At 39.8% G+C, this 27,963-nt stretch overlaps 1 protein-coding gene across 3 annotated transcripts; it reads left to right on the forward strand.

Moving 5' to 3' along the window:
- On the forward strand, positions 1 to 27,853 carry LOC145468959 (phosphatidylinositol 4-kinase alpha-like). 3 transcript variants are annotated; one of them, XR_014042257.1, is made up of 37 exons: positions 1 to 281; positions 1,058 to 1,445; positions 1,974 to 2,233; positions 3,139 to 3,204; positions 3,573 to 3,672; positions 4,168 to 4,347; positions 4,880 to 5,024; positions 5,499 to 5,723; positions 6,168 to 6,447; positions 7,034 to 7,143; positions 7,928 to 8,087; positions 8,838 to 9,128; positions 9,838 to 10,048; positions 10,592 to 10,787; positions 11,361 to 11,445; positions 11,718 to 11,894; positions 12,479 to 12,691; positions 13,652 to 13,820; positions 14,409 to 14,536; positions 15,116 to 15,322; positions 16,124 to 16,332; positions 16,686 to 16,899; positions 18,574 to 18,908; positions 19,966 to 20,056; positions 20,508 to 20,792; positions 21,571 to 21,758; positions 22,721 to 22,947; positions 23,119 to 23,210; positions 23,296 to 23,400; positions 23,493 to 23,618; positions 24,114 to 24,234; positions 24,851 to 24,968; positions 25,634 to 25,675; positions 25,798 to 25,887; positions 26,112 to 26,195; positions 26,766 to 26,956; positions 26,992 to 27,853. XR_014042257.1 is itself a non-coding variant. In XM_081452676.1 (36 exons), the coding sequence occupies exons 1-36, from the start codon at positions 66 to 68 to the stop codon at positions 26,815 to 26,817; spliced, it is 6,186 nt and encodes a 2,061-aa protein (XP_081308802.1). In that variant the 5' UTR covers positions 1 to 65; the 3' UTR covers positions 26,818 to 27,853. The 3 variants fall into 3 exon arrangements, 1 of the variants encoding a protein (XP_081308802.1); XR_014042256.1 differs by having other exon boundaries at positions 26,766 to 26,921; positions 26,957 to 27,853; XM_081452676.1 differs by having other exon boundaries at positions 26,766 to 27,853.
- The last annotated feature ends 110 nt before the right edge of the window (positions 27,854 to 27,963 follow it).

The raw sequence follows: 27,963 nt of genomic DNA on the forward strand, positions 1-27,963 counted from the left end.
GTTTTCGATTCTAAGATCTTGTGATGTATTTTGCGAGCTCTCACAGTATTCGCAAGTAACCAGAAATGCACAGTTCCTCATGTTGCTTTTCAATACCGTGGGCTCACCTGACTCTTTGTGACGGAAAGCGCCCGAGTACAACACGAACTTACTACGATTACCCACCGATCAGCCCACCGATACTAACAAACAAAATGGCGGTGGATGGTCCAAGACCAGCTGAATCTCTACGACATTTAGCCTGTTCTTTGGCTGCTTTAGATCCAGCACCTTGGGAAAAGGTAAGAATCGTAGATCAGTGGAAAATATGCTCAATATATTCATTAGATTGGATGGCCGTAATATGACAACCTCGAATTTTGACTTCGTATTTTTGCCGGACGTGGGTCCAAGCCAGGTTAAACATTAAAAATTCTTATGGGTATAATTTTGAAGAGAAGCTAAATCAGCGAAATCGGCCATCTTCACGACACAAAAATACCATTTTGTGAGGATTTTATGTAGATCCAAAAGTAAATCTAAACGCATTATTAAAACACATCTGTATATTAACGATTATCATCAGCTGTTTGTTTAGAATCCAATGTTAGCTACTACTACTACAACTAAGCTTAGGTTTACGTGAAGTAAATTCGTTGTAGCAAATCTATTATAAGTTTAGGATGATATAATTAGTTAGTCTGCAGTGCAAGCGTATTTTGGTGGAATCTCACTGTTTCTTCTCGAAACAATTGGCTGCCATCTTGAATTTTTGAAGCAGAGGAAGGTTGGGAAGAGAAAATTTTTACTAAGGGGGTGGGCAATAGGGGAGAGGAATCACTGCTTGCTGATTTCCTTGGGAATTCTTAGAGCTCAAGAAGTGGGGGGTGAAGGGTGGGGGGGGGGGGGTGGTGTTCAAGGCCTGGAATTTTGAAGGAAAAATAATATGAAGCTAAAGGGATGAGAGTTTTAAGCAAAAAAAAAAAAAAAAAAAAACTTCCATGGGCGGTTTGAATATTTCCTAGAACAACACACTTTTATCAGCTATTGATGTATGAATGATAATTTATTTTTCAAGGTTAAGAAGCTGAGTCGCTTGTGTCCTGCGAATCCATCAACACCTAGTGATATATTTATCCTTGATCAACGTGGTACTGATGGTATCCTGGCACTGGGATTGTTTGAGCTCCATTCTAATTTGCAGTACAGAGAAAAGATTATACCTTACTTGGTAGATGTACTGAAGGGCCTTCCAAATGCCAAATGGCTGGAGGCTAGGGAACCTGTTTCTTTAATGAAGAGTCCTCTGGCTGGTGAATTTGCATTTTGTTTTGTGACTCTTATGAGCGGATTAGCGGCTAAAGATAATACCTTGGATGGGGACATCATCAAAATGCAACTCAGTTTGTTCAATACCTTAGTTGACCAGTGCTGTGCTTATCCAGAGCTCATAGAGCACAAAAGAGGTGAGTCAGATTCATGTGAGTATGGTGTGTGTATATTGGCCTTCCCATTACCCATCAAACCATTAAGAAATCCAGCTTTAAGTACAGATGTTTTAAGCATAATCCATACCTTAACCTTTATGTACATGTATACATGTGCAATGCACTGATTTGTAGGTCGGTTTGTCTGTCTGTTTAAAGGTCTGCCTACCTTTGAGCTGGTCTGCTATCTGTCTGCCTGCTTGCTTGCTAGTCAACCATTCTGTCTGTCTGTCTATCTACATTCTAGCTCGTCTGCTATCTGTCTGTCTGTTTGCCTGCTAGTCAACCAGTCAGTCAGTCAGTTTGTCTGTCTGTCTGCTTGTCTGTCTGTCTGTCTGCCTGCCTGCCTGTCTGTTTGACTGTCTCTCTACCTGTCTTTCTTTCTCTACCTACCTGCTAGTTAGTCAGTCTGTCTGTCTGTCTTGGTAAGCAGTGAACCTTTATGTTTTAATAAACACTATTTATGGAAAAATCAGATGTTTATGACCCTGATCATGCTCATTCTAGTGAATTTCTGTCGCACAACTGTCCCTCTTCTTCTTGGTGTGGCACAAGCCCTTGGTGTTTCAAGTGTGTATGTGTCTGACCCCTCCCTGATAACACAGCTATTGTTTCCTAACCACTCTGGTCAAGCCACACCCAAGGAACCTCAGTTACCCAGGGCATTAAGTCGATCTGCCCCAAGACGATTCTTGAGTTTTCCCCAAGGCAAGAGAGATGATAGTTACCATTTGTCTGATGAACAGTTGAATAACCTTATCACTAAGGTTAGTTATATTAGTTAACGCTTGTTCAATGTTTAATGTAAGATAGTTTTCAAACAGTTTTGAACAAATGGTAATTGAATGAAATATGTTGTTGGTTGCCCAGCCTTTAAATTAAGGATAAACAGGATATGTTTTGATTTCAAGCAGTGCCTTTAGGGTGTCTTCATTTGAAGGACAAAAGCTATTCACTTTTGTTTGGTTTTGCATTACTACATACATGTACATGTATGTGCGTTAATTAATTGGCTAAAAAAGCTTATTGTGACTTTGTCTCCCCATGAGAGGTAAAATCAAAACCAGTTGTGACTCACGTCACAATGTTGTTCCATGCTTTCCATTGGCAACACATATTTGCATGGAATTTAATTTGATTCAATGGATTGTCTGTGTTCTTTGTGATTGGCTAGAGTGATAAGTTTGGTTTTGGTTATACAATACTCAATTAAAAATCACTCTTTCTAGATACATGTACATATAATATAATATTATTTCTTTTCTTTGACCTGAGAATAATTGTTATTTTAAAAGGAGTTCAGTCATGGTATTTTAAGTCATTTTGGCTATGTACAAAATTATGTTAAGTTTTAAATTGAAGGAAACCTGGAAATAGTAGGTTACTGACTAAAGATGGAAAAACCCCAATTAAAGAGATTATCGTTATGATAGTAATAAATTAAACCATAACAGAACAAGGATAGTAAAGGATGGAGAAGTTTAACACAGATAACAATGTACTTGTAAATGATGAACTTGAAAAATTAAGGTTCAACTTTTCAAGATGCTTAAACCATGTTATACATGTATAGCTCTTTTAATTTTACCAAAACTACATGTAGATGTTGAAACCAATTTCACGATATACATGTACATGTACCAACTTAGAATATCAACTTTTTTCTGTACAGGTTGAGCAATTGATTAGTCCCCAAATTCTTCAAGGTCTGGACAATGTCTTGTCAGACTGCCTACAGGTAAGATTCTATTTATTTCATACTGTACATTTTACATGTACATGATACTTTTTCAGAGTACATATGATACCACCAACACACTGGGAGACTTTGGTGGCATTTTAGAGGTCTGAGTACCCAGCATCTTGCCTTACTATCAATAGACTTAAAAATACTCTGTACTAACAGTTGTCATTCATTATTATTATTGTTATTATTATTATTATTATTATTATTATTATAATAGTAATAATTTTTTAAATTTTTTTATTATTATTATTATAACAATTATTATATTATAATATTATAATAATATAATATTATATTATAATTATAATAATAATGATAATAATAATAATTATTATTATTTTTATTTTGTTTTCCCTGAGGCTGGAGCATTGCTGAACAAATTTCCATTCCAGTCATTCAGTGAAGCTATAATGTTATCCATGGTGACATTATTGAGAGATCTCTGTCAGAATACCCCAGGTAACAGCTTGCTAAGTGTACAGGTAGCATACAGTGTAGAGTGTTTGACAGGTCACAGGTCACAGTTCAGGGGAAAAAAGTTCTTTAAGGTCGGGTAATTTTATTTTGGGTCAGGGAAAATTGTCATTTTGAAGAAAAGTCACAGAAATTCGAGACCATTTTGCATGGCTTATTTAATACCATTGAAGGCTGGAAGTAATATTTGGGGTTATTGTGATTTCAACGGGTAAATTTTATTTTTACTGGGGAAAAATCAGGGAATTTTGAAAACATCTTGAATTATTTGAATTATTTGTCAGGCTTCAGACTGAAGCAACTGCTTGCTAAAAGCTTTAGGTGATCTTATTTCATAATGTAGTCAAAAGATGGCTTGCCTGGATGGCTTAAGGGGGTACTTGCATTCATGAGGAGAAAGGGCATCTACTGAATTTATTTATTACTAATTAAAGTTAAAACAGGTGGATTTTAATTTTGTTATAATTGGTGATCATCCAGGTATTTCTGTGAGTGTTGTAACAAGAGCCCATGAAGTTGGAAAGGTGGTTTTCACAACAGTGAAAGCAGAATTTCAAAAGAAGTCTGAGAATACTGCAGTGTCATTGCCATGGAAACTTCAAACTGTTTCGGCCAGCATCGATTTAATGGTGTGGACAGCAGCTTTGCAAGAGGAGCAAGGTGCTTTCTCCAAGCTGTAATCATTTGTTTGTAGACCACCATCATTATTTTGTTAATCGAAATAGTGGGCTGATTAATTTTATTCCATGACTAATATTGGAACTTATTCTATTTAACAAATTGATGTGCATGTTTCATGAATCTGTTATTGATCATGAATTCCGTCAAAGTATTGACAAAGCACAGTAGCTGTGGATTGCCGAGTGGATCCACAGACTACTTTGACAATGTTATAACGAAATTCATTGTCAGTAGCAGTACAGACGCATGAAAAACTGACGTCAATTTGTTTTTTACAATTATAACAAATTGTCAACTTGTCTGCTTTCATTTGCCGTGTCAGGATTGCATAAACTATGTCCACTTAGTGACTGAAAATTAGCCAGTGAGTGTGCAAGAAGTTCTGCAGTTACTGTAAAATTATTTATAGCAATGCTTCATTTATTTCACTTTCAAATGAATTTTTGTCCAGTTTATTGGGGCAGTGTAAATGTAATTATTTAATGGTTAGTGTTTGTGGTCTCTTTTTCAGATGGTGACACACTTTGCCAAAATATTTCAGAGTTCTTGTGCTCCAATTTAGCAGTTTCCTTGGCCCAGAAAGGCAGTTGTCTCTTCATATTATGCTGTTTAGAAGGCCTTGCTACACTGGCAGAGAAAATACCATCACTAACAAGGTAAAGAAAAAAAACAAATATTGTAAATAAACAAATGAACATTATTTACACGTCAGATTTGAAACACAAAATTAACTTACAAATCTCTTTATTTTTGTGAACAATAATCTGATTTCAACAAGACTTGGCAGCAATGGGGCTCTAATAGCCTCTGGGCTTTTATTAATATTTATAGTTTCTCCTCATGCCTGTACTGTACTTATTAAATTATAATATTCTAGTCCTTTGCATATTTTTCTATGCTTTGTTAACATTCCATTTTGAAAATATTAAAATCCTAACATAGCACAGATGTTTAGGGCAATAAAACGAAAGAAATAGCATTGCAGTTGAGAGATGCATGTAAATTGTTTGAATTTCTTTTTGTAGTCCTGTAGTTAAGCCTCAGAGCCACATTCAAATTTTAATATTACTTTGTTAAAGATGATGTAACAGTTACAGCCTCATTGATTTTGTTGATTTCATCTTTTGTAGGCCTGTGCTCAACTCTCTGAAAGATTTTCTCCTTCAGCCTGCTCCTCTGCTTGTTAAGTTGTCTGAAATCGCCGAGAAGCCGACAGCAGCAAACATTGTGATGACAGTGTCATCAGAAACCAGTGTCAGTTGTCTCACAGTCGGTCAGTCATCTGGCTGGAAGAAAGACGCAGAAGATTCTCCTTATCACAAAGTTAGAAGGGTTGCACTGGACAGTATATGCAGGTGCGAATAAATAAATAAATAAATAAATAAATAAATAAATGAACAAACAAAAAATAAGGAATTGGAGAACATTTTCATCCACTGTTTCCAGATTGAATTAGAAGTGTTAGTTTTTGTGGAGAGAGGTAAACCAGAGAATCCAGAGAAAAACCCTCAGAAAAACGTGAGAACCAACAAAACACTTCAGTCCACTTATGATGTCGGATCCAGGATTCGAACCCAGGACACATTGGTGGGGGGTGAGTGCTCAACCCACTGCACCATCTCTGCTCCCGCCACCTGCTCCTGCCTGTCTGTAATAAAATTACTGTAGCTTCATTGTCAGTAACATGTGCAATATACTTGTCTTACTCAAGGACATAACCCTATAACATTTTATCATAATTTTCTAATTTATTAGTATTGTTGCCATGATTACAATGTACTTGCAACGTTTTGTGTTAGGGCTCTCAAATCAGGGCAAGCCATTGATGAGAACTGTGTCCAAGCATTTCTGGCATCTGTAGCCAACAGACTCTACATATCAGAAAGCAGTGATGGCAATTCTACTCTGATATCAACTAGTGCCATCCTTACATTGGGCTATGTGGCTTTCATGCTTCACTCAGTACCAAAGACAACAGAGTCCGTTCTCGCAATCCTTCAGCAGAGATTCTGCCATCCTCCGTCACCTCTCGACCCTCTGATTGTGGAACAACTGGGTTATCTGATTCTCAATGGATCGGTAAGGTTAACTGTGCTACTTTAGAGTGGTTTTCAATGAAGTGTCGTAAAACCAGAAGCATTGAACCAGGTACTTACCAGGTAGACTACTCAGCCAATCTCAAACCGTAGTAAAACCAAAACCAAAGTAATAGCCTGTCGTGAGTGATAACTTTCGACACTCAATTGAAAATTGCCCTTTTACTGGTGTAATTTGAGTGCACATGTACAGTCACACACACACACACGTCACATTTTGAAAGTCTCGTCATAAATTTGCCATACTTTGACACACATGTAGTAATATAACTCCTTGACTAGAAATGGTGGAGTTTTGTCCAAGCTGCAGCTACAATTTGTCAATTTGTCAATTAAATTTTCAATAATATTTGTTATTTCATTGTACATTGTGACACTTTATTTACTGGTTTACTGTATAACTGATGAGTGTTGTGTGAACATTCTGTCACTTTTACTGTGCTGTAATAAAAACACAAATAGATAAGTGTACTTTTTTGTTAAATACATATTTAACTTATGAATTTAGAGTTCTCTCAAGTAACTTACTAGATGTTATAAGTTGTAAGTTTTTTAATTTTTAATTGCAGGAACAGTGTTATCAACAGGTCATGGGCATGTTTATGAAGATCACCGTGGATGCAGGTTCAATGGCTTACTCGCCTGAACCATCCATTAATGACAAAACAGAAGGTTATAGGTAAGACTCCAAATAAAAATAATGACCCTGCTGATCAATACAGTCCTTAGCTTAAGGAGACATTCCTGCCAGAGCTCTGGCATGCTCACACTTGGATAGGTTGCAATTTCTCCTCATGACTTTTTCAGTCTTGTAAGAGGCTTTGCCACCAAACAAAAGCAGTTGCGTTCAGGCTAGAGCTGGTCCAGAAATAAGCATCTACATGTAGTCCTGTGCAGGTCTGCCATGTACATGTACATATCGACATTGCTGCAATTCAAAATTCACCAACTAATACATACTGGTAACTACTTATCCTTGCCTTGCCTTGCAGGACAGCTAAGGCCATAAAAAATATATATATGTTAATGGCCCGGTCAATATGTGCCAGCAGCTGGCAATTTTGGTGCCAACAGTAAAGTATTTGCTGCCTCCCTGTGCTTCTTACTAGTCTTGTCCACAACCATTTTGTGGTGGTCATGCAACAGGGAAGGGAGCATTGCATGCCATCCCCAAAATGGTTTTGAGGGAGACTACATGTACATGTAACTTCACACTGGTCTTCACTAATCTTGGTTACCACCAATTAAATCTCTGGCCTTAATCACTTCCCACTATGTCTATTATCCTACTTGCTGTTACAAAACATTTTGACAGGGCTGTACCAAATGAAGATTTTCACAACCAACTGCATAAAAAGTTAGTGCTTGGCTAAATCACATGTATCGTAAGATTGGCTGGTGGGTAAAATAGATGCAATTTACATTCTTTTGTTGAGCACTCTATTTGCTTTGTCTATGTTTAGGCACTGTGGCCTTGCCGTAATCAATGCCTATTCTAATGTGGCTGCAAATCTTCAAGGGGAAGTGCAGTTGCAAGACTACTTAGTGAGGCTTCTGGAGCTGTTTGTGCAGCTGGGATTAGAGAGCAAGAGAGTCAGTGAAAAGGCTCCTGCTGCATTTAAGGTAAAACTGTGTGATTTTGTTCACAGAGTGCTAACAAGTTGTAACATGGTGATATTAAGATAAGACACTTTTTGAGATGATCAAACTTAATGTCAATGAGTGTCACAAAATTCAAGGTCTCAAGAGTCAGTCAGTCAAGCTGATTTCCTGTACTGTAAAAGGCGAGAGACCTCTCTCAAAGCACAAATTTGACACTAGCACAATGCCGCTTCCCTTTGGAATCTCTAAGAAGATGAGGAATTTTCTTTCTTTGGTAAACTATACTTAACCAGGCTCTTGCCTTTTAACTAGTATTTTAAGATCGACCTTTCTTGAGTTAGCAGTGAGATATTTCTCTTTGCAAGCAACATAGCAGTCCTGACCGCAGCCCAAAAAAAAAAAAGAAAAAATATGACTGAGGCCACATCCATGGTTAAATTCTCATACTAGTTATTTCGAATTGTTTTACTTTCCCCCTTCAACAACAACAACAACAACAAAAACAACAGAAATGATACAAACGAGTAAGGCAAGTGCCTTGCTTCGCCTTATACTGGCTTCGGCCCTGAATAGAGTATTATTGAAGTGTTTCCCTGGCAGACATACATCAAAGATTCAAGCCAAAAAGTTTCCATTCTGACGAGTCTGAGATTTTTGAAGTGGCTATGAGTGGATGTTTGGATTTTAATCAATTTGAATTTGGCACGCAAGTAACCAATCAAACACAAATATTAACTAATTTATTATTAATATTTATATTTATTCTTGCAGGCTTCATCAAGTGCTGGAAACCTTGGTGTGCTTATCCCTGTTATATCGATTGTGATGCAGCGTCTTCCAGTGATCAGCGACCCCAAGCCACGCCTTCACAAGCTGTTCCGAGACTTCTGGCTGTACTGTGTTGTGATGGGTTTTGGAGTAGAGGGTTCTGGTATTTGGCCTTATGAGTGGTACGAGGGTGTGTGCCAGATTGCCTCAAAGTCTCCTTTACTGCTTGGAACAGGTCATCTAAGATCAGAACTGATGTACAACTCAGCACTGCGGAATGACTCTGTAGCTCCAGTTAGTGAATTCTTCATTTCCTGAAGTCTTATATTTGCTTACAGCCAGCTTTGCTTCAAACACTCTTACTGGCTATAGACATTACTTATGCACACATACACGAATTTGCTTAATCTTGTGCTGTAGCATGCCCTGTAGAAAACACCAGAACTTTGTAATCTGATTTTGGGGAATCGGGGCTGTAGCCAGTAAAAAGCGAACCGAGGCACTTGTCTCTGTGAAAATATTTTATATCAGGATCTTGAAGAGGCCATGCGTTAAAAAAGGCATATGAAAGAAATGTTTTTGCTTTTCTCGATAATTAATGCCTACGTAAGAATTTCTGTCTGGCTACGTACGACCCTGGGAATCTTTTAATTTTTGAAATAGTATAAATCTAGTTATTGTAGTCATTCAAAGCTTTAATCTAAATCCTCTTCAAAGATACTTTGAAAACACAAAAAAGCGGCCCCCAGCGCACGCTGCTGGGCTACTCACTATCTACAACAGAATAGATAGTGAGTAGCGTAGCCAATTAGAAAATGACATTCGTGATAGAACGCTAGTAGAGTTATACTAAAAATATATAGTTTCCAAAAGTGGTTTTTGCATAAAACTGATTAAGGCGGCTTCATACAATGTAATATATTTAGCCACTTATTGGCTTTTCCTCCTGGAAATTCAATTGTCTAGAATGGATTTTTTTTCTTTATTATTTATCTCCTACCAGGCTGAATTGAATGAAGTCCGCACAAGTCTTTTGGAGACTTTAGGAAATCCAGCTGAGATCGTCACACTGGTCAATAAATTAAATTTTGGACAGTGCACTTACTTGCTGTCAGTGTACCGACTGGAATCTCTCAGGGTTTCCTCGGATCCTGGAAAATTTTATTCCATCTTTGACTACTTAGAAGACAAGGCTATTGAAAAGGATAAAGCTGGTATGTAAAATTGTCTGCTTCTTTTTTAATCATTGGTTAAAGCAGAACCTTTGAGAAGTGGGAGGCGCGTTGGCCACTTGGTTATTGCGCGTGACTCTAGATTGAGCGATCCAGGTTGGAGCCCTGGCCGGGGACATGGCGCTGTGTTCTTGGGCAAGACACTTAACTCTCACAGTGCCTCTCTCCACCCAGGTGTATAAATGGGTACCGGCGAATTTATGACTAGCATCCATCTAGGGGAGGAGTGCAAATATTCCAAGACGCTTCATGCTATAAAAATCGGGATAAGCTCTGGCCTGATGGGCCACTTGGCTCGTATGCAGACTTTACTTTTAATAAGCATGGGCAATTCAACTTGAGGCTACATGTCATGAAACGGATAACTTACAGAAACCTAAATATACATGTAGCTGATTTGCATTATACAGTCACAGTAAGATTTTTTTCTAATTTTATTGGCGCAAAATATGTTGAGAAGCTAAACGTTGTGTGGGTACACATTAATGGTCTTTGATTTTAATTTCTGTGACCGTGACATTTCAGGAATCTGGCAGTGTATATCGGCGGTTGGGGATAAAGTTTTCTCAGTGTTTCTGGGTGTGATGTCCAATAAGCCAAGAACAACAGACAGAGAGACAGAACTGGAGCGACATGCACAGTTTTTGCTGGTCAAGTTTAATCACCTTCAAAAAAGAATCAGACGCGTTGCTGATAAGTATTTATCTTCATTTGTTGACAAGTAAGTTGACAGAGATTCATGAATGTGCCTCCTTTTTTTCGAATTATATACACAGTGTAGTCATCTCCTTTTATTTGGGAAGACACTTATTCAAATTGCATCGCGTCGCATCGCATGTCTTAACATCACATCGCATTGCATCGTATCATATCGCATGTTTTAACATCACATCGCATCGCATCGCATCGCATCGCATCGCATCGCATCGCATCGCATCGCATCGCATCGCATCGCATCGCATCGCATCGCATCGCATCGCATCGCATCGCATCGCATCGCATTGGGTGAAATCAAATCTTTGTTCTAAACAGAATTCTAATTACTTGAAGTATACTTTTGATTAGATAACCAACTCTAATAATGACATCTATGTCCCGTACATGAAGTAATAGCGTCCTTCAAACAATTCCCTAGGACAAGTTTGCACATTCTAAGTTTTTTGCAATCGCCATTTGTAAAATGTTTTTTACATTGAATTATCAGAAATGAATGTTGCATAAAAACTGTTTGTTTTCAATTAGTAATTATGAATTATGACTTCTATAACAAAGATGTTTTCCTTGTCACGTTAAGGTTTCCACATCTCTTATGGAATGGCAAAGTCCTTCATTTTATGTTGGATCTGCTTCAGGAATTGTCCAAGTGTCTAAACCATCCAGTAAGTTTACAAAAGTAAACAACTTTCATTTTGTTTTTTTTTCTCTAATCCTGATTCAATCTAAAAGATGATTTGAGGTTGAGACTTTCCCACTCTAAGAAAAAATATCCTGCTGACAGCAATACAAAATTTTACCTTACGGATAAAGCTAAAGACAGACGAAAAAGGGTTCATCTTTACCATTTGTTGTTTGCGGCCAATGTCATTCTTGTCACCTATCTATTTTTCGAGTATTTAACACTGACCAATGATGTTATTCTCTTCACATTCAGAATGAAAACCATCAGACAATTGAGATCAATGTGCCCAGCTCTGTGCCGTTCAGTTTGATTGTCCCAGAAGAGATGGACGGTCGTGAAGGGACAGTCAGAGATTTCGCAGCTCGTTGTAGTGGTATAATCATGGAGGCGATCAAATGGGCGCCGGAGACGACAAGATCACTACTGCAGGTAGGCAGAATGAAAACTGAAAAAAAAAAAAAAAAAATCTAGAAAAGCCCCTTTCTTTGGAGCTCGCCACCCCGCGGAACCTCCCTCTAGAATGTCAATTTTGTATTAAACTAATAAAATATATAACGTACTCTGACTAAAGATATTTTTTTTAAAAAAGTTTTTGGCTGCTGAAACTGCTCTCTCCAACGAGTGAATTAATCAAACAGGCGTTTAAAATTATAAAATAATAATATATATTGTGTGATAAAAAGAATATAATAGAATAACATTGAGGAACTACATGACTAAGCAGTTGTCTACCACAATTCTAGTCGTTTTTTGTGGAGATATCTTTAGAAGAAAATAGAAACAACCATCTATTTTATGTGTGCCATCTGATTTATGATTTCAATCACCTCCCCTCTCCCTTAACTTTCCTTTCCCACTTTATCCCCTCCCCTCAATAATTCACTTCCCCCCCCCCCCCCCCCGCCACTTCTCCTCAGGGGGCTTACACGCCATCTACAGTTGGGTGCGTGGGCCAGTAGGGAAAATATCTTCGTTTGTGTATTTAATTTTAATTTCTGTTTCATTTACGGCAGGATTATTTCATGAAGCTGGAGAATGCGTCTCAGGGTGTGTCTTATCACACTGGTCTGTCCCTTGCTACAGAGAATGTGCTGCAATACGCTGGATTAAACCCTTCCTCTATCGCTGTTAGTGGTGTGTTCCTGGAGAAAAGACCAAACTGTGTGAAACTGGACAGCTCTCAGATGGTGTCAGGTCTCACACTGAGGAGTAGATACCTAGGAGAGGTAAACAGAACTTTTCCTGGTAAAATTCTAAGTGAAAATGCGAAATACATAGTTTGTAAGGGGTTTTCACGGATTTCGTCTTTATTGAAAGGTTGCTGCAGGTTTGCTTATACCCTTTTCATAAACGGACCTTTCTCATAAATGTCTTTTGCAGTTATTAAATAAACCTTACTGACCTCGTTTTTGGGTTGATTATTCAAATGAATTTTTACTCTCAAACGAGGTTAGTGAGGCTAATGAAATGCATACAAGATAATTTTGAATTGGCAACCATTAATCAAATGGGTCTATGCGTGTCGCAGATAACGTCTTTGTTATTATGATCTGTAAAAAATATTTTCTGCTTAAGAAATTAAAGGAAATTATGCTGTACGCTTAAGGTTATTCCCCAGTATTGCATTGCGCATCCCTACTGCGCATAATTTCACGCGTGATTAGCGCGCGCGCAGTAAAGAATGGCGGCTTTTTCTTTACAGCTGGATCTCGCCATAGAGGTAAATCGTCATTTTCTCGCAAACGAGTATGGTGACCTATCATTTTTTTTCTGTTGTTTTGAATTGAGAAATAAATTTCTCTGTGTAAAATAAATATGGACCAATTCTCAGTGTAGAACAAAAAGCAATCGTCGGAAACGTGAATTTAGCAAGCAATCGTGACTACAATCGTGGTGCTATTATAAGGATTTATATGGGTGTAAACAAGGTGCTGTTGCTCCTAAACGAACATGGGGACCCCTCATTTTTATTTCAAAATTTAAGTTCCTATAATATAAACAATCAATAGGCAAAGTTTCACAAAAATCTCAGTGCAGGTTCTATTTCAGTGGAATGACCTTAAAAGGTTTTGGAACAGTTATTTTGGTCGACAGCTACAAAACCAATTGAAAAACGCTATTGCCAGATCTAAAGCCACTAACATTAGATAATCAGAAGACCTTACAGAGTGTTACTTCATCTTTAGATTTTTGGAATGAGGGAATTACTGACTTGTCAGAGTCCTAATAACCAAGATGTGAATGGTGCATTATCAACCATGTTAAACAAGCAGTTAGTAGAGGCCAAGTCAAGTGACGAATATTCCTTTGTGGCAGCCATGTTCAGAGCTTCCGCTTTTCTTGTCACTTCGAAAGGTACAGAAATAGCAAGGAAATAATATGAAGTCGTTCTCTGTGGTTTTCATATCCTACCGTATCCTTTACTGACCCCGTGAGGCGGACGACCTTTTTTTCCCCGATTCGGATACTGAAAGCTATCGTAGGGAAGAACTTTTGCCCTTGCTCTTGAGTATTCGCCGGAATTTGAATAGCTTCTTTACTCCACTTATTTTCTTATTTTCAAAATCTTTCGTTGTTACATGTTGGTATTTTTTATTAGAAAAATAATAATAATTAAAAAAAGACGTTATTTGCTGGCTTTCATCGGTCCTTATCGAGAGAAATTTGGCCTTGTACTTGAAATGAGCCTACGACCCCGGGCCGTACGCACAAGACCTCGGCAAAGTCTTTCTCGATAGCGACCTCCCGCTGGCAAATAACATATATATCTTTAGATAAGAATGATAACAATGTGTTCACCAATGGATTAAGAAGTCCTAAAGTTGGATTTATGAACATAACCTTAATCAAAAGCGTATAAATTTTATTATGCTATCGAAAAGCGATTTTCAAACGTTCGGGCGTTACAAGATTACTAATGATTACTATTTAACCCCGTCTCAGGTGTTGATCGTGAGTTGCTTCATAATGTATGCTGGTGCCCAGCTGATCTGTTCACTGAACTGTCCATGTCTACTGCTGTGTCGTGCTGGGAGTGGATCATGGGAGCCAGGCAAGACTTGGAACTGCCTGTAAGTCAATGACAAACGTCTGTCTCCTGTATTTCTTCTTTCAATGTAAATGCCTTATCAAGGAGATAAGGGATTGGGGGAATAAAAGAATCATGATAAGACGAGATTCTCGTTTCACCACCAGCAAATTCACAGAATTTGTAACATTAACTGAAGGTGCGGGGTTTCTTAAATAATAATTTGTATTTTAGAGTTTTCTAATGTCTCTCTGAAACTAAAACCAACGAGATCGTTTTGACCAATCACAGCAAATGTAAGAAACGTGGTCCACCAATCAGAACTGGAAATAGAACATGCAACCGGTGCCAAGCGCGGGAAAGAGTCAAATCGGTTTAAAACGTGGAACCAGTGAAAAGCGCGGGAAAACTTGTAACCGACGCCAAGCGCGGAAAAACGCGGGAAGCCAGGTCGCGATTTGTCCTGGTGTCACTCCTGATTGGTTGTGGTGCCCAATATTTTTAGCCAATTACAGAACCTAAACATACGCAAAGCCAAATTAAACTATAATAACATTTGGCAGTCACTATTATAACAGCGGTATTCTTGATTATTCAGTGTAGTAATGTCATACATTTTCAGCTGTTGAGTAAAATCAGCGCAGCTTGGCAGTGGACTGTTTGCCGTCGCATTGGTTTATTTGCGGCAGACTTGAAAGTCGAAAGTCCGCTAGCAGCTTTCTCTGACAGTAGATCCCCACCCACACCCCCTAATGTTGCTCCGCATGACATCTGGATCAAGTTCCTGGCGCGGAGGTTTCAGGTCATCAAATACTACAGTTATGACCAGGTGAGTTATAACAAGACGCCCTCCGTGGTTGGGAGGGGGGGGGGGGGGGAGGACTCTTACATGAAAAGATCGGGGATGCTCGTTGTCTTGCTTAGGGGTTTAAATCAAGGTGTTTTAGTCACATTTTCTGGCGAGCATCCCCGACCTTTTCACATTGAAGTCCCCCCGTGAGAAGTCATTCTGTCGGACCAATCAGATATTAGGTCCTTGTTTAGCGATGTCAGTCACGCCCCCCCCCCCCCCCCCCCCAAGCAACAGGTAACTAGACAAAACGCGATTGAGAAGAACAGATCGAAAAAGAAAATTCAAAGTTTCAGCAATTTGAGCTTCTGCATACCTAAGGTTAGTTCGGGTATTTATAAATTACAAAAAAAACCATTTTTTTTCAGACTTCTCTAATTTTGCGATTATACGTACTTGGAGAGCAGCCAGGAAGACAATTAAACATTTGGCCAAGTCAACCCGGAACGAAAACAAAAAACAATAACAACAAGCTTCATTTCTCTAATTCTGTCCTCTTGACACTATTACAGATATTTACACCTATTTAAAAGAGATAGAGGAGGAGCTGGATACCTGAAATAACTTAGAGAGTTAAATATAACTGAAATAACAACTGAGGACTTGTGGTCAGGAAACAAAATTATGGTTGAGAAGGATATTTCATGCGGACGCGCGCGTTGAAGGTTGATGAATTCCATTAAAAGTGCCTAGACTGTTTCTTTCCCTCCCCCATCAAGAACTTCTATCTCAACCTCTGACGTTCAGTTTTGCCTGATCGTTTATTTGTCTTCTTTCTAGGTGGAGATATTCGCCACGATGCTTCAGCGTTGTCTTCCACTGTGCGTCGAAAAGAGGAATGTTCTGTCTCGTCATATTGCCGCACTCAGAGCTCGGTTTAGACTTCTTCATCTCGGCCTGTCCATGCTACAGGGAGAGTTCTTAACCAACTCTGTCATGAAAAATGTTTTACGTGAGAGGATATACTACAACGCTTTGGACTATTTTAGGTAAAATATTTGTAACAACAGAACTGTGCGTAAAGTTTACGAAATGTAACTCTGCATCTCGGTCAAAATGCTCAACATCGCCTCAGTTTTTTTTTTTTTCTTAAAAATCCGTGTAGCATCTCTAATTGGTTGTTGCTAGGCTGCGATTTTTCGCGCGCAAGTAGCAACCAATCAGAAACGCCTCGCGGATCTCTGCTGAGCTGCGTCATCACTATGACATTTTCGGTTCCAATCTTACGCGGTATCGAGCTCGGAAAGAATTATTAAGCGCGTGAAGACAAAATTTAACTGTTTGCTGATCCGTTTTGCTTGATCAAGTGCATTGCTGTTCATTGTTGTGTTATTTTTTACAGCATTGAACCCATGTGGCCTGTGAGTAAGGATACAGAGCTACGTGAAGACGTTCAAGTGTTAATCAAGTTCTGGCAGGCAATGCATTCCGACAAGAAATACATGAAGTTCTTCATGTTAGCGGCACCAGTACACGCTACTGGACTGTTGCCTCAAAGCTCTTCAGGAGGGTCTCAATACACTAGTGGCTCATCTGGGTTAGGGCCTTATCTGCAGGTAGGTGTAACACCATCCTGTTTTTGGACATGTGCTGTGAACACGTGGGCAAGTAGCATGCAGGCTGTGTAACAGGGACGCGCGTAGCTGTAGGTTTAATGTTAAAATCTCAAGAGAATTAAATGGACTTATTCGGCCTTCAAGAAGTTACTACTGCAATTTTGGCAATATAGAAACATACTATAAATGTCCCGGAGCAGTAGGTTAGTACTCTTCAAGTGTTCACAAGAGCCTCTTAATGAGGGCCCTTCCTATAAGAGGACACTGAATTTATGTCCTGCTCAGGACAGCACATTGTATAAGTCACTGAAGCCCCTTAATGATAAGTGTTAGTCGAGTTCAACCCTATCAAAGTCACAATGACGTACCAGTTGCTCGTGTTAGCTTTTATGTTATTTATTTTGTACTATGCTTAAACTGCTTTTACCTGCAGTTGTTTGGGTTTTTTTTTTTGAATGCGTTGATTCTTACGGAGCTGGCGTCGCGGGGATCCCTAGAACAGCGCGGTGTGTGCGAGTAACACGCAAATTTCTCGCGAGTAACACGCGAATCACGCGCGGATCACCTTCTAGCGTGATTCCTGCAACATGACTTGTCTCGTAGAATACTAATCATATGTTAAACGGTTAACTGCCTAACGACATTGTCACAGGTTCAAGGAAGACGCAACTCATATGGGCTTTTTGTGGCAGAAATGGTAATGAACAGCACATTGCACTGACCTGCACTGATATCTGTTAAGAAGTGTGCTGAGAGAACGCTAAGCACATACATACCGCCAGCCGCATAATACCTCATGTATGCGGCTTGACGTGACTTCTTTCATTTGTTTGCTTTGTGCTTGGGTCTTTTTGCCCTCGTGAACGATAATTTGAAGGTTTATTTTAATAACTTGAAGACAAAAACGCGGTTGTAGAGCTGTTTTCCTGAACAAGATCACGAGTGAGATTGCACCTTTTATGGAAAAATCAGGGAAAATTGTCTTCAGTTAGGCGATAAAGGTTATAAGCTTTCGTCTTTCTATAAGACTTGTAGACTTGTCTAAGGGCGCTTCACTCCAGGGCCCAGTCGTTCAAAAGGTGAGTAACGCTATCCTACTGGATAAATTGCTCTCCAGTTGACAATTGTTCACAAAACAATCTATGCTATCCACTGGATAGAGACTTGTCCGGTGCCTAACGTTATCCACTCTTTGAACAACCGGGACCACAATTGTAAAAGTATACGCGACAAAGCCGATATGTATTGTAAGTAGTCGAGTAGTTCAACGTTGCTTCATGGAAACACACAGAGTTTTGGCACGAAGATAACGGAAACCCTAATTATACAGTAATCATGATTCTCCTACTGTGTTGAAATGCCAAGAACTGTGATCTTATAGCGGTGGACTGCCACTACTCGTAATACTAGTCGTTGTTGTGTTCGCTTTAACACACGCTTCTGTTGGACAACTTTTCTCTGAACAATTCTACACTCCTGAGAAGAAAGAGGACGGTGAGAGTAAGTTGCTTTACTCGGGAACACCACGCAATGACCCAAGCTAGGTCATTAAAATTCCAAAATGTAACGGCGTTTCCTTTTTTTAATCTCTACAAGCGGTTAAACTGTATTAAGTTTAAAGTCCAGAAATGCCGCATAATTGTGATTTATCGCCTTTGGTTTCTGCTCTGTTAGGGCAACCGCTGGATGAATACAATACCGCTGTCCAGTAGTCTGTCTTCTCGGCGCTCAGCCACAGGGACGTCAACCGACAAAGAAGCCACAGGTGGCCAACATATACTGAAGGATTACTTGAAGCGGCGTAACCTCATTCTAGCTTTGATACGCCGAGAGATTGAACGGCTTTCCACTTGGCATAATCCCATGGCTCGTCCAGAGCTCAGTTTCACTGGGGTGGAGTCGCTGGTGAACTGGGCTAATCAGACAGTTTTTACCGAGAGGATCTGGAGAGACCTGGTGAGGTTGGCCTGGCATATTTCACCGGATATCGCTGTATTTCTACCTGCAAGGTATGTTCACGTTTAACCCTTTCCTCCTCTTTAAAACTGGAAAAAATCTCGAATTTCGCTTCCAAAATAGTGGAAAACGAATAACAGCACCTAAATATCCGGCAATAACTTTCATTTGAGTGGTCACACACGGGAGTTTCATCCACAGACTTGAAAGTTAGATACACCTTGTACAGGATAACAAACAGTACCACATAAAAGTACTGCTCAGTAGGCGAATCTTTGCCGACGTCATTATTTACATTTTCCTCATTAACATACGACTTTGCGCATAGAAGGCATCATGCTAGACACGATTTTACTAGTAAAACTTAAAGAGCTTGTGAAACTTAGTAAGTAGTGAAATTTTTGGCTCTTTGGGTGTAATCGAGGAGAAATTGGCTTTCAAAAACATCAAAATTTCTGTGTGGCAAAAGCGCTTTGTAAAATTTTGAGCTTTTAAACCCTCGTCGCACAAAAAGTATTCAATACATCGCGCTCAAATTCCTTAGGACAGTTAATCGTGCTGTGCCCTTTCAATATTCAGTATTAATTTCTTTGTAACTCTATCAGAAACTGTATCGCTTATGGTAATGAGGCAAATATTGTAAACAACGATTCTCCTATAGCTTTCATTTGAATGGTTACACACTAGGGTTTCATCTACAGACTTAAAAGTTAGAACCACCTTGTACAGCATAATAAACAGTACCACATGAAAGTACTGCTCAATAGCTTTCATTTGAATGGTCACACACTGGGGTTTCATCCACACACTTAAAGGTTAGAACCACCTTGTACAGCATAATAAAGAGTGTCACATGAAAGTACCGCTCAATAGCTTTCATTTGAATGGTCACACACTAGGGCTTCATCCACAGACTTAGAAGTTAGAACAACCTTGTACAGCATAATAAACTGCACCACATGAAAGTACTGCTCAATAGCTAGGGTTTCATATACTGACTAAACCCGGTGTCACGCAGCTCGGTCGTTTCGAGACAACCTGTCTACCTGTCACCATACATACACTGCAGTACCTAAAGCTATTCTTACTCCACCATGTATCACTTTGTAGGTTTAAAGAAATATCAGCAGTTCACAAAGAGGTCAGTCGGCTCGTCAGGATCCACCCCACTGCTGTAGCGGATTTACCTGAAGCGATTCAGGTAAGATGGAACTCACATCTGTAGAAAAAGCTTCCCGGCTCGTTAGACAGTTTTGGAATCTAGTACACCTACTGGCGTGTTCTCTATTGTTTTTGGTTTGCTTTAATTTTCATTCTTATTGAACTCTTGAGTATACCCTTCATTGTGGAGCGTGATCACCCGTTTGACGGACAGTAAGTGACTGCACTGTGAGAGTAAAGTGCCCATTAAAAACAAAACAAAACAAAACAAAAAGACTTCCGGCGGCCTTGGCACGTACCCATACCACTCGATCTGGAGTCTAGAACGCTAACATTTAGGCAACCGCGCCTTCTGTGCTTAGACACGTCAAAACTACGTTAAGCCCGTTAACTCTAGCGGACTCGTGCTTCGTTTGATCTAGACTTAAAACAAGTTTTCTTGTCAGTGTTCTTTTTACCAAAACTTAAACATCTTCGATTATCTTCCACAGTATCTCGTCACTGAAAAAAACATCAAAGCCGATATCCCGGAGTTGACGCATGTGCTGTGCTGGGCAGCCATTCCTCCTGTCCAGGCTATGGCGTACTTCTCACAACAGTACCCACCCCACCCCCTGACAGCACAGTATGCGTTCCGTGTCCTCCAGTCCTTCCCGCCAGACGCCATATTGCTGTACATTCCTCAGCTGGTACAGGCCACGCGTTATGATGCTCTAGGGTTCGTTAGTGAGTACATTTTATGGGCCGCACAACATTCGCAGCTTCTCGCTCATCAGGTAGGGCAAAACCATTTTTGTTGTGTTTCTCGTTGTTTATTTATTTCCAAAACAACGCTAATCCTCGATTAGGATCAGGGTTGCCTTCGCGCAATAGGACTGGTGATCAAAGTTTTGCAGAGTGCACGAACACATACTTATGCAGATTTTTGGCCGATCTGACATTTTTATGTTTGTGTACAGAGCATAAAAAAAGACACAGTTACACCGACTGAGATCCACGGGGACATCAGCTTATTAGGACGCTAGAGGCGGTGTGGCCGAGTAGTTTAGGGCGGTGGAATTGAAATCTGAAGGTCTCTGCTCCAAATCTTCCAGCGTACCGCGGCAATCTGAATGTTTTTTTTTTTCGGAAGTCCCGAGATCTCGTTGTGTAAATAGCCAACTGGTCAACCTCCAACCAGTTGGGATTATTAATAGTTTATGTTCTATTTGCAATATAAGTTTAGTTATTTTCAGTATCCCCACTTAGCACATCAGTGCTGGATACAATACATTTATTATTATGAAGTTATCTTCACCATCTAAGGGTATATTAATTATGAACTCACAATGCGACCAGCTCCCAGTTGGCTTGATAGTTCAGTTCAGTGGTAGATCACTTCACCGGTATCGCAGAGGTCATGGGTTCGAATCCCGTTCAAGCCTGATTTTTTTGTGTGTGTGTGGCTTTAATTTCACACTGAACTGCTTAAGTTGTATGAAAAACTGCGATGATCAATCATGTCTTCATAAAGTTATTATTATACCCTGATCCGTTCTCTAAACTGTATTGCAGCTGATCTGGAACATGAAAACAAACGTGTTCACGGACGAGGAAGCTCTCCACAAAGATCCAGAAATAGGCGCTCACTTAGAAAACCTGATTGACCGGATAAAAAACTCGTTATCGGGAACAGCGCTTGAGTTCTACAAGAGGGAATTTGACTTCTTCGATAAAGTCACTTCAATATCAGGAACTATAAGGTAGGCATTTTCAGAACCAGATGAACAAAATTCTATTTAGTTTGGTGTTGCAGGGGTTTCATTAACATTTTCATCAGGAGGACAACTGGTTTTCACAGGCGGGCAAAACTTTTTGGACTGAACTTCTTTATAAGAAAAACGACTTTCCGTTAGGTGGTTAAATCAGGCGGGCAAAACCGTCCTCACGGCCGATCAGTTTGCCTGGTGCCCGGCCTGTAATGACACCCATGAACTGTGTTGACATTAGCGCTGCAGGAAAGAGATTCTTGTCTGTATTGTAAACCTTTTTTTCTTTTTGGAAAAACATATTATGCGAGCTGATATTTCGAACGATACTAGGAGCGCTTGCTTTGTAGATCTGTGAGGCTGTTTTGTTCTATTTCTTTCTATTAGCTTCTATTTGCTCTACATTCCTCTTATCCTATAGCATTACCAAGTGTTCTAGTACAGTACTTATTTAGTGCTCGCCGTGTGTTCAGTGTTGTCTGTGTGTGTACCTGCTCAAACTTGTCAGTACTAATACCTCTATAGACCTGGCTGCCTGCCCTGTTGAACTCTCTAGTTATTTCAGGTACCCAGATTTCTATATACAACTTTCCCAAACTTATTAATAATTCATCAAGTTAAAACAAAGAAAATCACTGTGAAGGAGGTTCGGATACCCGGTTTTAATTAGCATGGATTTTTGACGATTTTACTTCTCCTTTCCGTTTACTCCTTAGTTTTTGTTTCGATTGAGAAGATATATCAAACACTCGAGACACTGTTTCATCGGTTATCCAAACACCGAATTTCGTCAAAAATACTGCGCTGCGCGTCGTATTTACAACTCTCTTAGACTCGGTGTTCAGATATCCCGATGAAACACTGTCTTTCGTGTTTTATATATTACTTGTAAAATATTTCTGTGAGACCAAGAGGTAACAAAGCTTGTTGATGTTGTTTTAATTTGCGTTCCACAGACCATTCCCAAAAGGCCCTGAGCGAAAGCAAGCGTGTCTTGAAGCATTAAGTAAGATCCAGGCCCAGGAGGGCGTCTACCTTCCAAGCAACCCGGAGGCCCTGGTGCTGAGTATTGATTATAACTCAGGAACTCCCATGCAGAGTGCAGCCAAGGCACCATTCCTCGCGCGGTTTAAAGTTAAACACTGTGGCATTCAAGAAATGGAGAACATGAACACTTCCGAGGGTAAAAACTTTGAGCTGTGATGTCAATACGCAAATTCTCACAACCTATTTATATGCCTTTCTTATAATAACAGTTGGAAGAATATGATGATTTTTCTTTTGCCCATTTTTGGAGGACAAAAAGGGTTTTAAAAAAGTGCATAATTGCAAACCTTTTCTTGACATTCCGCAGGTTTTTTGTCTTCAGACAGTGAAGGTGAAGAAGACAAAGCAAAGATCTATTGGCAAGCCGCCATATTCAAAGTTGGTGATGACGTAAGACAGGTAAAAATCCCCACCTCACCCCCATTTTCAAATGACACTCGTTTCCAATTCCTTCGCAAACTAGCGTCTCTTGCTCGGATTTCAGGATATGCTGGCCTTGCAAGTGATCTCGCTGTTTAAAAACATCTTCGAACAAGTTGGATTGGATGTTTATCTCAAGCCTTATCGAGTTGTGGCGACTGCGCCAGGGGTAAGTTAACAACGAACAACGTAATTTATGGTGTACTTAAGTGCAGAACTCCTGTGGAGCTTATCCAAACTAATGATCTCGTTGCATTTTAGAACGGCGTTATTGAATGCGTACCCGATTCCAAATCACGGGACCAACTTGGCCGTCAAACCGAGGTGGACTTGTACGAGTATTACCAGAAGACGTACGGTGATGAAAGCTCCTCAGCTTTTCAACAGGTATGGATATGGGAAATTTACCAACGAACTAATACTTTTGCCATGTGCAAAAAACAGACACACGATACACAGGAAAAGAGTCCGCATTATAGTATGTATATGTTGTTTTACCTTGACAGGCCAGTCCGATGACATTTAGAAACAGAACCGCGCATTGTGAGTGCATGAGCTTTGTGACAATGCCTAGACTAAACATTTACTGAGGAATTGCAGACAGTGCGTGCGAAAACTGATTAGCCAAAGTAATGTACGGTACGCCAGAGTTGTTGCTTAAATTTTTGCTAACTTGTCTTAGCTCACACGTTGTTGTATAACAGACCTTGTGACCCAGGTATCTTCATCGGTTTTCCATCCATTCATTTCAGCTAATCAGTAGCAACCTTTTATCAAGCTGTCAAATTAGTTACTCCCCCGTCCCCCCTTAAACTAATCACCGTAGTCTTTGCTTCAGTTTGATGTCCTCATTACTGCTGTTTCCCATTTGGCTGTTTTCAGGCTCGAGCCAACTTTATTAAAAGTATGGCTGCCTACTCCATTGTGAGCTTCTTGCTACAAATAAAAGACAGGCATAATGGGAACCTAATGCTCAACAGAGCCGGACATATAATACACATAGGTATGCTAAAGGAGTTACTTCCTTCCTAATCTATAGATCTCAATCTTCTCAAGTCATAATCAAACGATTCAAGACATATCTTTTTAGAATCGCTCATGACACTTAATAGTTTTAATAGATTTTAGTTTCTACATGTATACGCTCGATTTCCGCCTTTCTCTCTCGAGTCCGGTTTAAACCTTGTTCCCAGGATCTCTCGCTACAGCGGGCGGGAAGAAAAGAGACACGGGAACGAGGTTGGTCCGGTCTGCGTTCCTCAGGGGAGGAGCGCGGGCGCCTTTCCCCGAACAGCGGCTGGTAATCGAGTCTAAATTTTACTCGCCGTTTTTATCTCCTTGTACATTTTTTATAATGTATGTATTTTTTACACCACATTTTTATATATCTTAGTTTATTTCTAGTTTTAGTTAGTATGCTAGCCCACTTATGTAAAGCACTTTTGAATATCTTCATAGTGTTAGTGCTATATGAATGTATTTCTTATATTTTTTTTTTTCCTGCTTTTTACCCTTACCTCGTTAATGTTTTGCCACCTTGGACAACTGGTCTTTAGAGGTTTCGGTTTAATGAAAAGGTTCCACAATAACTGTTTTGTCATTCTTCACCGTCACAACAGATTTTGGGTTCATGTTTGAGTCGTCCCCAGGAGGCAACCTTGGTTTTGAGCCCGACATGAAATTGTCTCATGAAATGGTGATGATTATGGGAGGAACAATGGAGTCTCCTTCGTTCAGGTATCGTCAAACTGAAAACCACAGATTTCACCTTCCACGAATACTTGACAATGCTGTCATAGTAACGGCGAAACGTCTTTCGCTAGTCCTTCTTTTAAGAGGTTTCTCAAAAACGTCCCTAATAAGAATACATGAATATTATTCTGAAATGCCGAATTATTAAAACCAGAAACTTTGCTCGTACTAGTCAGTTTAAGAAATTCCGCTGACCAGTATGATTCGAAGCTCCGTGTGCGTAAAGGAACTAGATTTTGGTGGACTATCGAGCTTGTTCTTGGTTTGCTTTTTTCGCTTTCTGCGTTTTCACGTTGTGAAAGGTTTGCCATATCCCATAGTCATGTAATTAAATCAAAACAAGCGGACAGCTTAATATAATTATATCAAGGCTGATAAGCGTATACTGAAGTTTCATTACTTCTTTGTACGCCTAATTAACCTTGATACATAAGCTGTACACTTGTTTTGATTTTAATTACATGGCTATGACTGAAATAAAAACGAAATTTTGTAAATCTTTCCTAGTTGTAATGCACCCAAATTTGGTTTCACAATCTTCGGTCCCGTCTTGTTTATTTTTCTGATCTAGTTTTGTTCCGTACAGAGATTAGAAAAGTTGTAGAGAAAATTATTTTCTTTCTCTGATGGCCCTATGTATTTTATTCTAGATGGTTCATGGATCTCTGTGTGAAAGCCTATCTCACAGTCAGGTACGTTTGACATCTCTGGAAAAATTATTCCTCTCTATTTTTATCTTCTCTGTGGCTTTCTAAGGATGCCAACATTTCTTATTGCAAGATCAGTGTAAACTGTTGTTTTCCCCTCCTGACAGACCTTACCAGGAAGCAATCGTTTCCCTTGTAGCGCTGATGTTGGACACTGGTCTGCCGTGTTTCCGGGGGGAGACACTCAAGAGACTCAGGTGATTACTTTGGCAAGATGAGACTTCTCCATTTAAACTTGTAAAAATAGCTTTAGTAGTAAAACGGACAACGCAACTTGTGAGTGCAATTGAATGTGAGAGGACAAGTGTATTTACCTTGACTAAATGTATTTCCCGTAACTCAGTTGTGAGGGGCGGCTCTTGTGTTCTTGGCAGCTTTGGCTTAATGTTGAACTTTGTTTCTGTTTTATTTTTCACATCAGAGCGAGATTTAGCCCGGCGCAGAGCGAACGAGAAGCCGCCGCCTACATGGCGAAGGTTATCCGGGACTCCTACTTGAATTACAGGTAAGGAAGCTAAGGACTATCATGGCGGAACCCAGAGTTGTCTTGACGGATGAGAGCAGGGGAGGAGTTTTATTGAATTCTTATCATCCCCTCTAAAGAGGGAAGTGCGGTGGCCACATGGTTAGTGCGCTCGTCTCCTGATCGAACGGTCCGGGTTCAAGCCCTGGCCGGGGACATTCCTTGTTGTTCGTGGGCAAGGCACTTTACTCTTACAATGCATCTCTCCACCCAGGAGTATAAATGGGTACCGGCGAATTTAATGCTGGGGGTAACCTGTGATAGACTAGCATCTCATTCAAGGTGGAGTAGAAATACTCCTAGTCGCTTCATGCTACAGAAACCAGGATAAGCTCCGGCCTGATGGGCCACCTGGCTCGTATGCAGACTTAACCTTTTTTACCCTTCAAAGGAGAAATGCATAGAAGTAATAGGCGGGAAGAGGGGGGGGGGGTGCGGTGTTGATTTAGGGAAAACCTCCCTATCTAGGGAAGGAGGGAACGTGCTTGTCTGTGGTTGTCTGCGCTTTTTGTACTCTGATATCAAATAATCATTTATTTTTCCTCTTCGCAGAACTCGAGTGTACGATCTGATTCAGTTGGCCCAGAATCAGATCCCATGTTAGGCAATCCCTTGTCTCCAGGACTTCGCTCGAATTAATCAGTGGTTTCCAGTGTCCGGTACTGGCTCAGATCTTACTGGTCTCAAGTACCCGCTCGGATCTCGTAGGTCTTCTGTGTCCAGTACTCGCTCGGATCTCATAGGTCTTCAGTGTCCAGTACTCGCTCGGATATCATAGGTCTTCAGTGTACTCACTCGGAACTTATTGGTTTCCAGTACTCGGGTGGGTTTCATTAGTTTCCAGTGCTCTCTCGGACCTAACTAGCCTCCACTAATTGCTCGACGTTTGTGAACAACAAGTTTGATGCTCATCGCCAGGCTTTGTCCATAATTTCAGCATTCAAACTCTCCTTACTCCTTTCTGTGGTTAGCATAGTACCAGTAAGGAGAGTTTGTATCTGTTTAGAAGGATTCCTCCCTAGTTGACCTGCAGTATTCACTGTGTTAACACTGGAGAGGATAAATTAAAGGTTAACTGTTTGCGCTGACAAAAAAATGTGCTGTACATATGGATGATAAATTATCGATAAGATTCTGTTGAAAATATTGTAAAAAAGGTATTGCTATAATATAGTTAAAGAAGAAAATAAAATTTTAGAGTTAAAATTGTGAAGTTTTTTATCATTTCTTGCCCGTGGTGAATTTGATTCAGTAACTCTTCTCAGGGCTAATTTTCTTGTTATGAAGTTGATGTCTTTTATCGAGCTCTTATGTGAAAACGTTGTCCCCGCTGACTGTGGCAAAAATTGACCCAGCCGGGAGGAATTGGGGCAAGTTAAAACAATCTTTGTAAACGCCCTCAACTTTAAGGTGTCTCGATAAAGTTTTTTTCTGGACCATCCCAGTTTCAATTTCAAGCATTTTCAATCAGCTTTTAAACAGTCTATCCTTATCGAATCGATATGAAAAATGAAACCAGTAATTTGAAATGGATTGAAGTTTGGTTTAATGTATTTCTTAAGGCGATCGATATTTCTATGGAAACGATAAACCAATAGAATAGGAAATCGGTAAAACATGAATTGTGCGCGAACCAGACCACATGTACCTTAAACTTTGGTGTATGGCAAGTAGAATATACAAGAATAAAGAATTTCTTTATGTTTGATCTGGAGTAAATCGCAAAAACAACTCAAATTATACTTTCCGC

This window comes from Orbicella franksi, chromosome 14 (assembly GCF_964199315.1).
Source record: "Orbicella franksi chromosome 14, jaOrbFran1.1, whole genome shotgun sequence".
Taxonomy (NCBI): Eukaryota; Metazoa; Cnidaria; class Anthozoa; order Scleractinia; family Merulinidae; genus Orbicella; species Orbicella franksi.

What these genes read in the sequence shown, in the direction of transcription:
- LOC145468959 (XM_081452676.1), top strand. Translation starts at nt 66, where the DNA reads ATGCACAGTTCCTCATGTTGCTTTTCAATACCGTGGGCTCACCTGACT. An exon ending in AGCTTTGCAAGAGGAGCAAG is followed by an intron (nt 4,348 to 4,879) that starts GTGCTTTCTCCA and finishes TCTCTTTTTCAG; the next exon opens with ATGGTGACACACTTTGCCAA. An exon ending in CGCAGCTTCTCGCTCATCAG is followed by an intron (nt 20,793 to 21,570) that starts GTAGGGCAAAAC and finishes ACTGTATTGCAG; the next exon opens with CTGATCTGGAACATGAAAAC.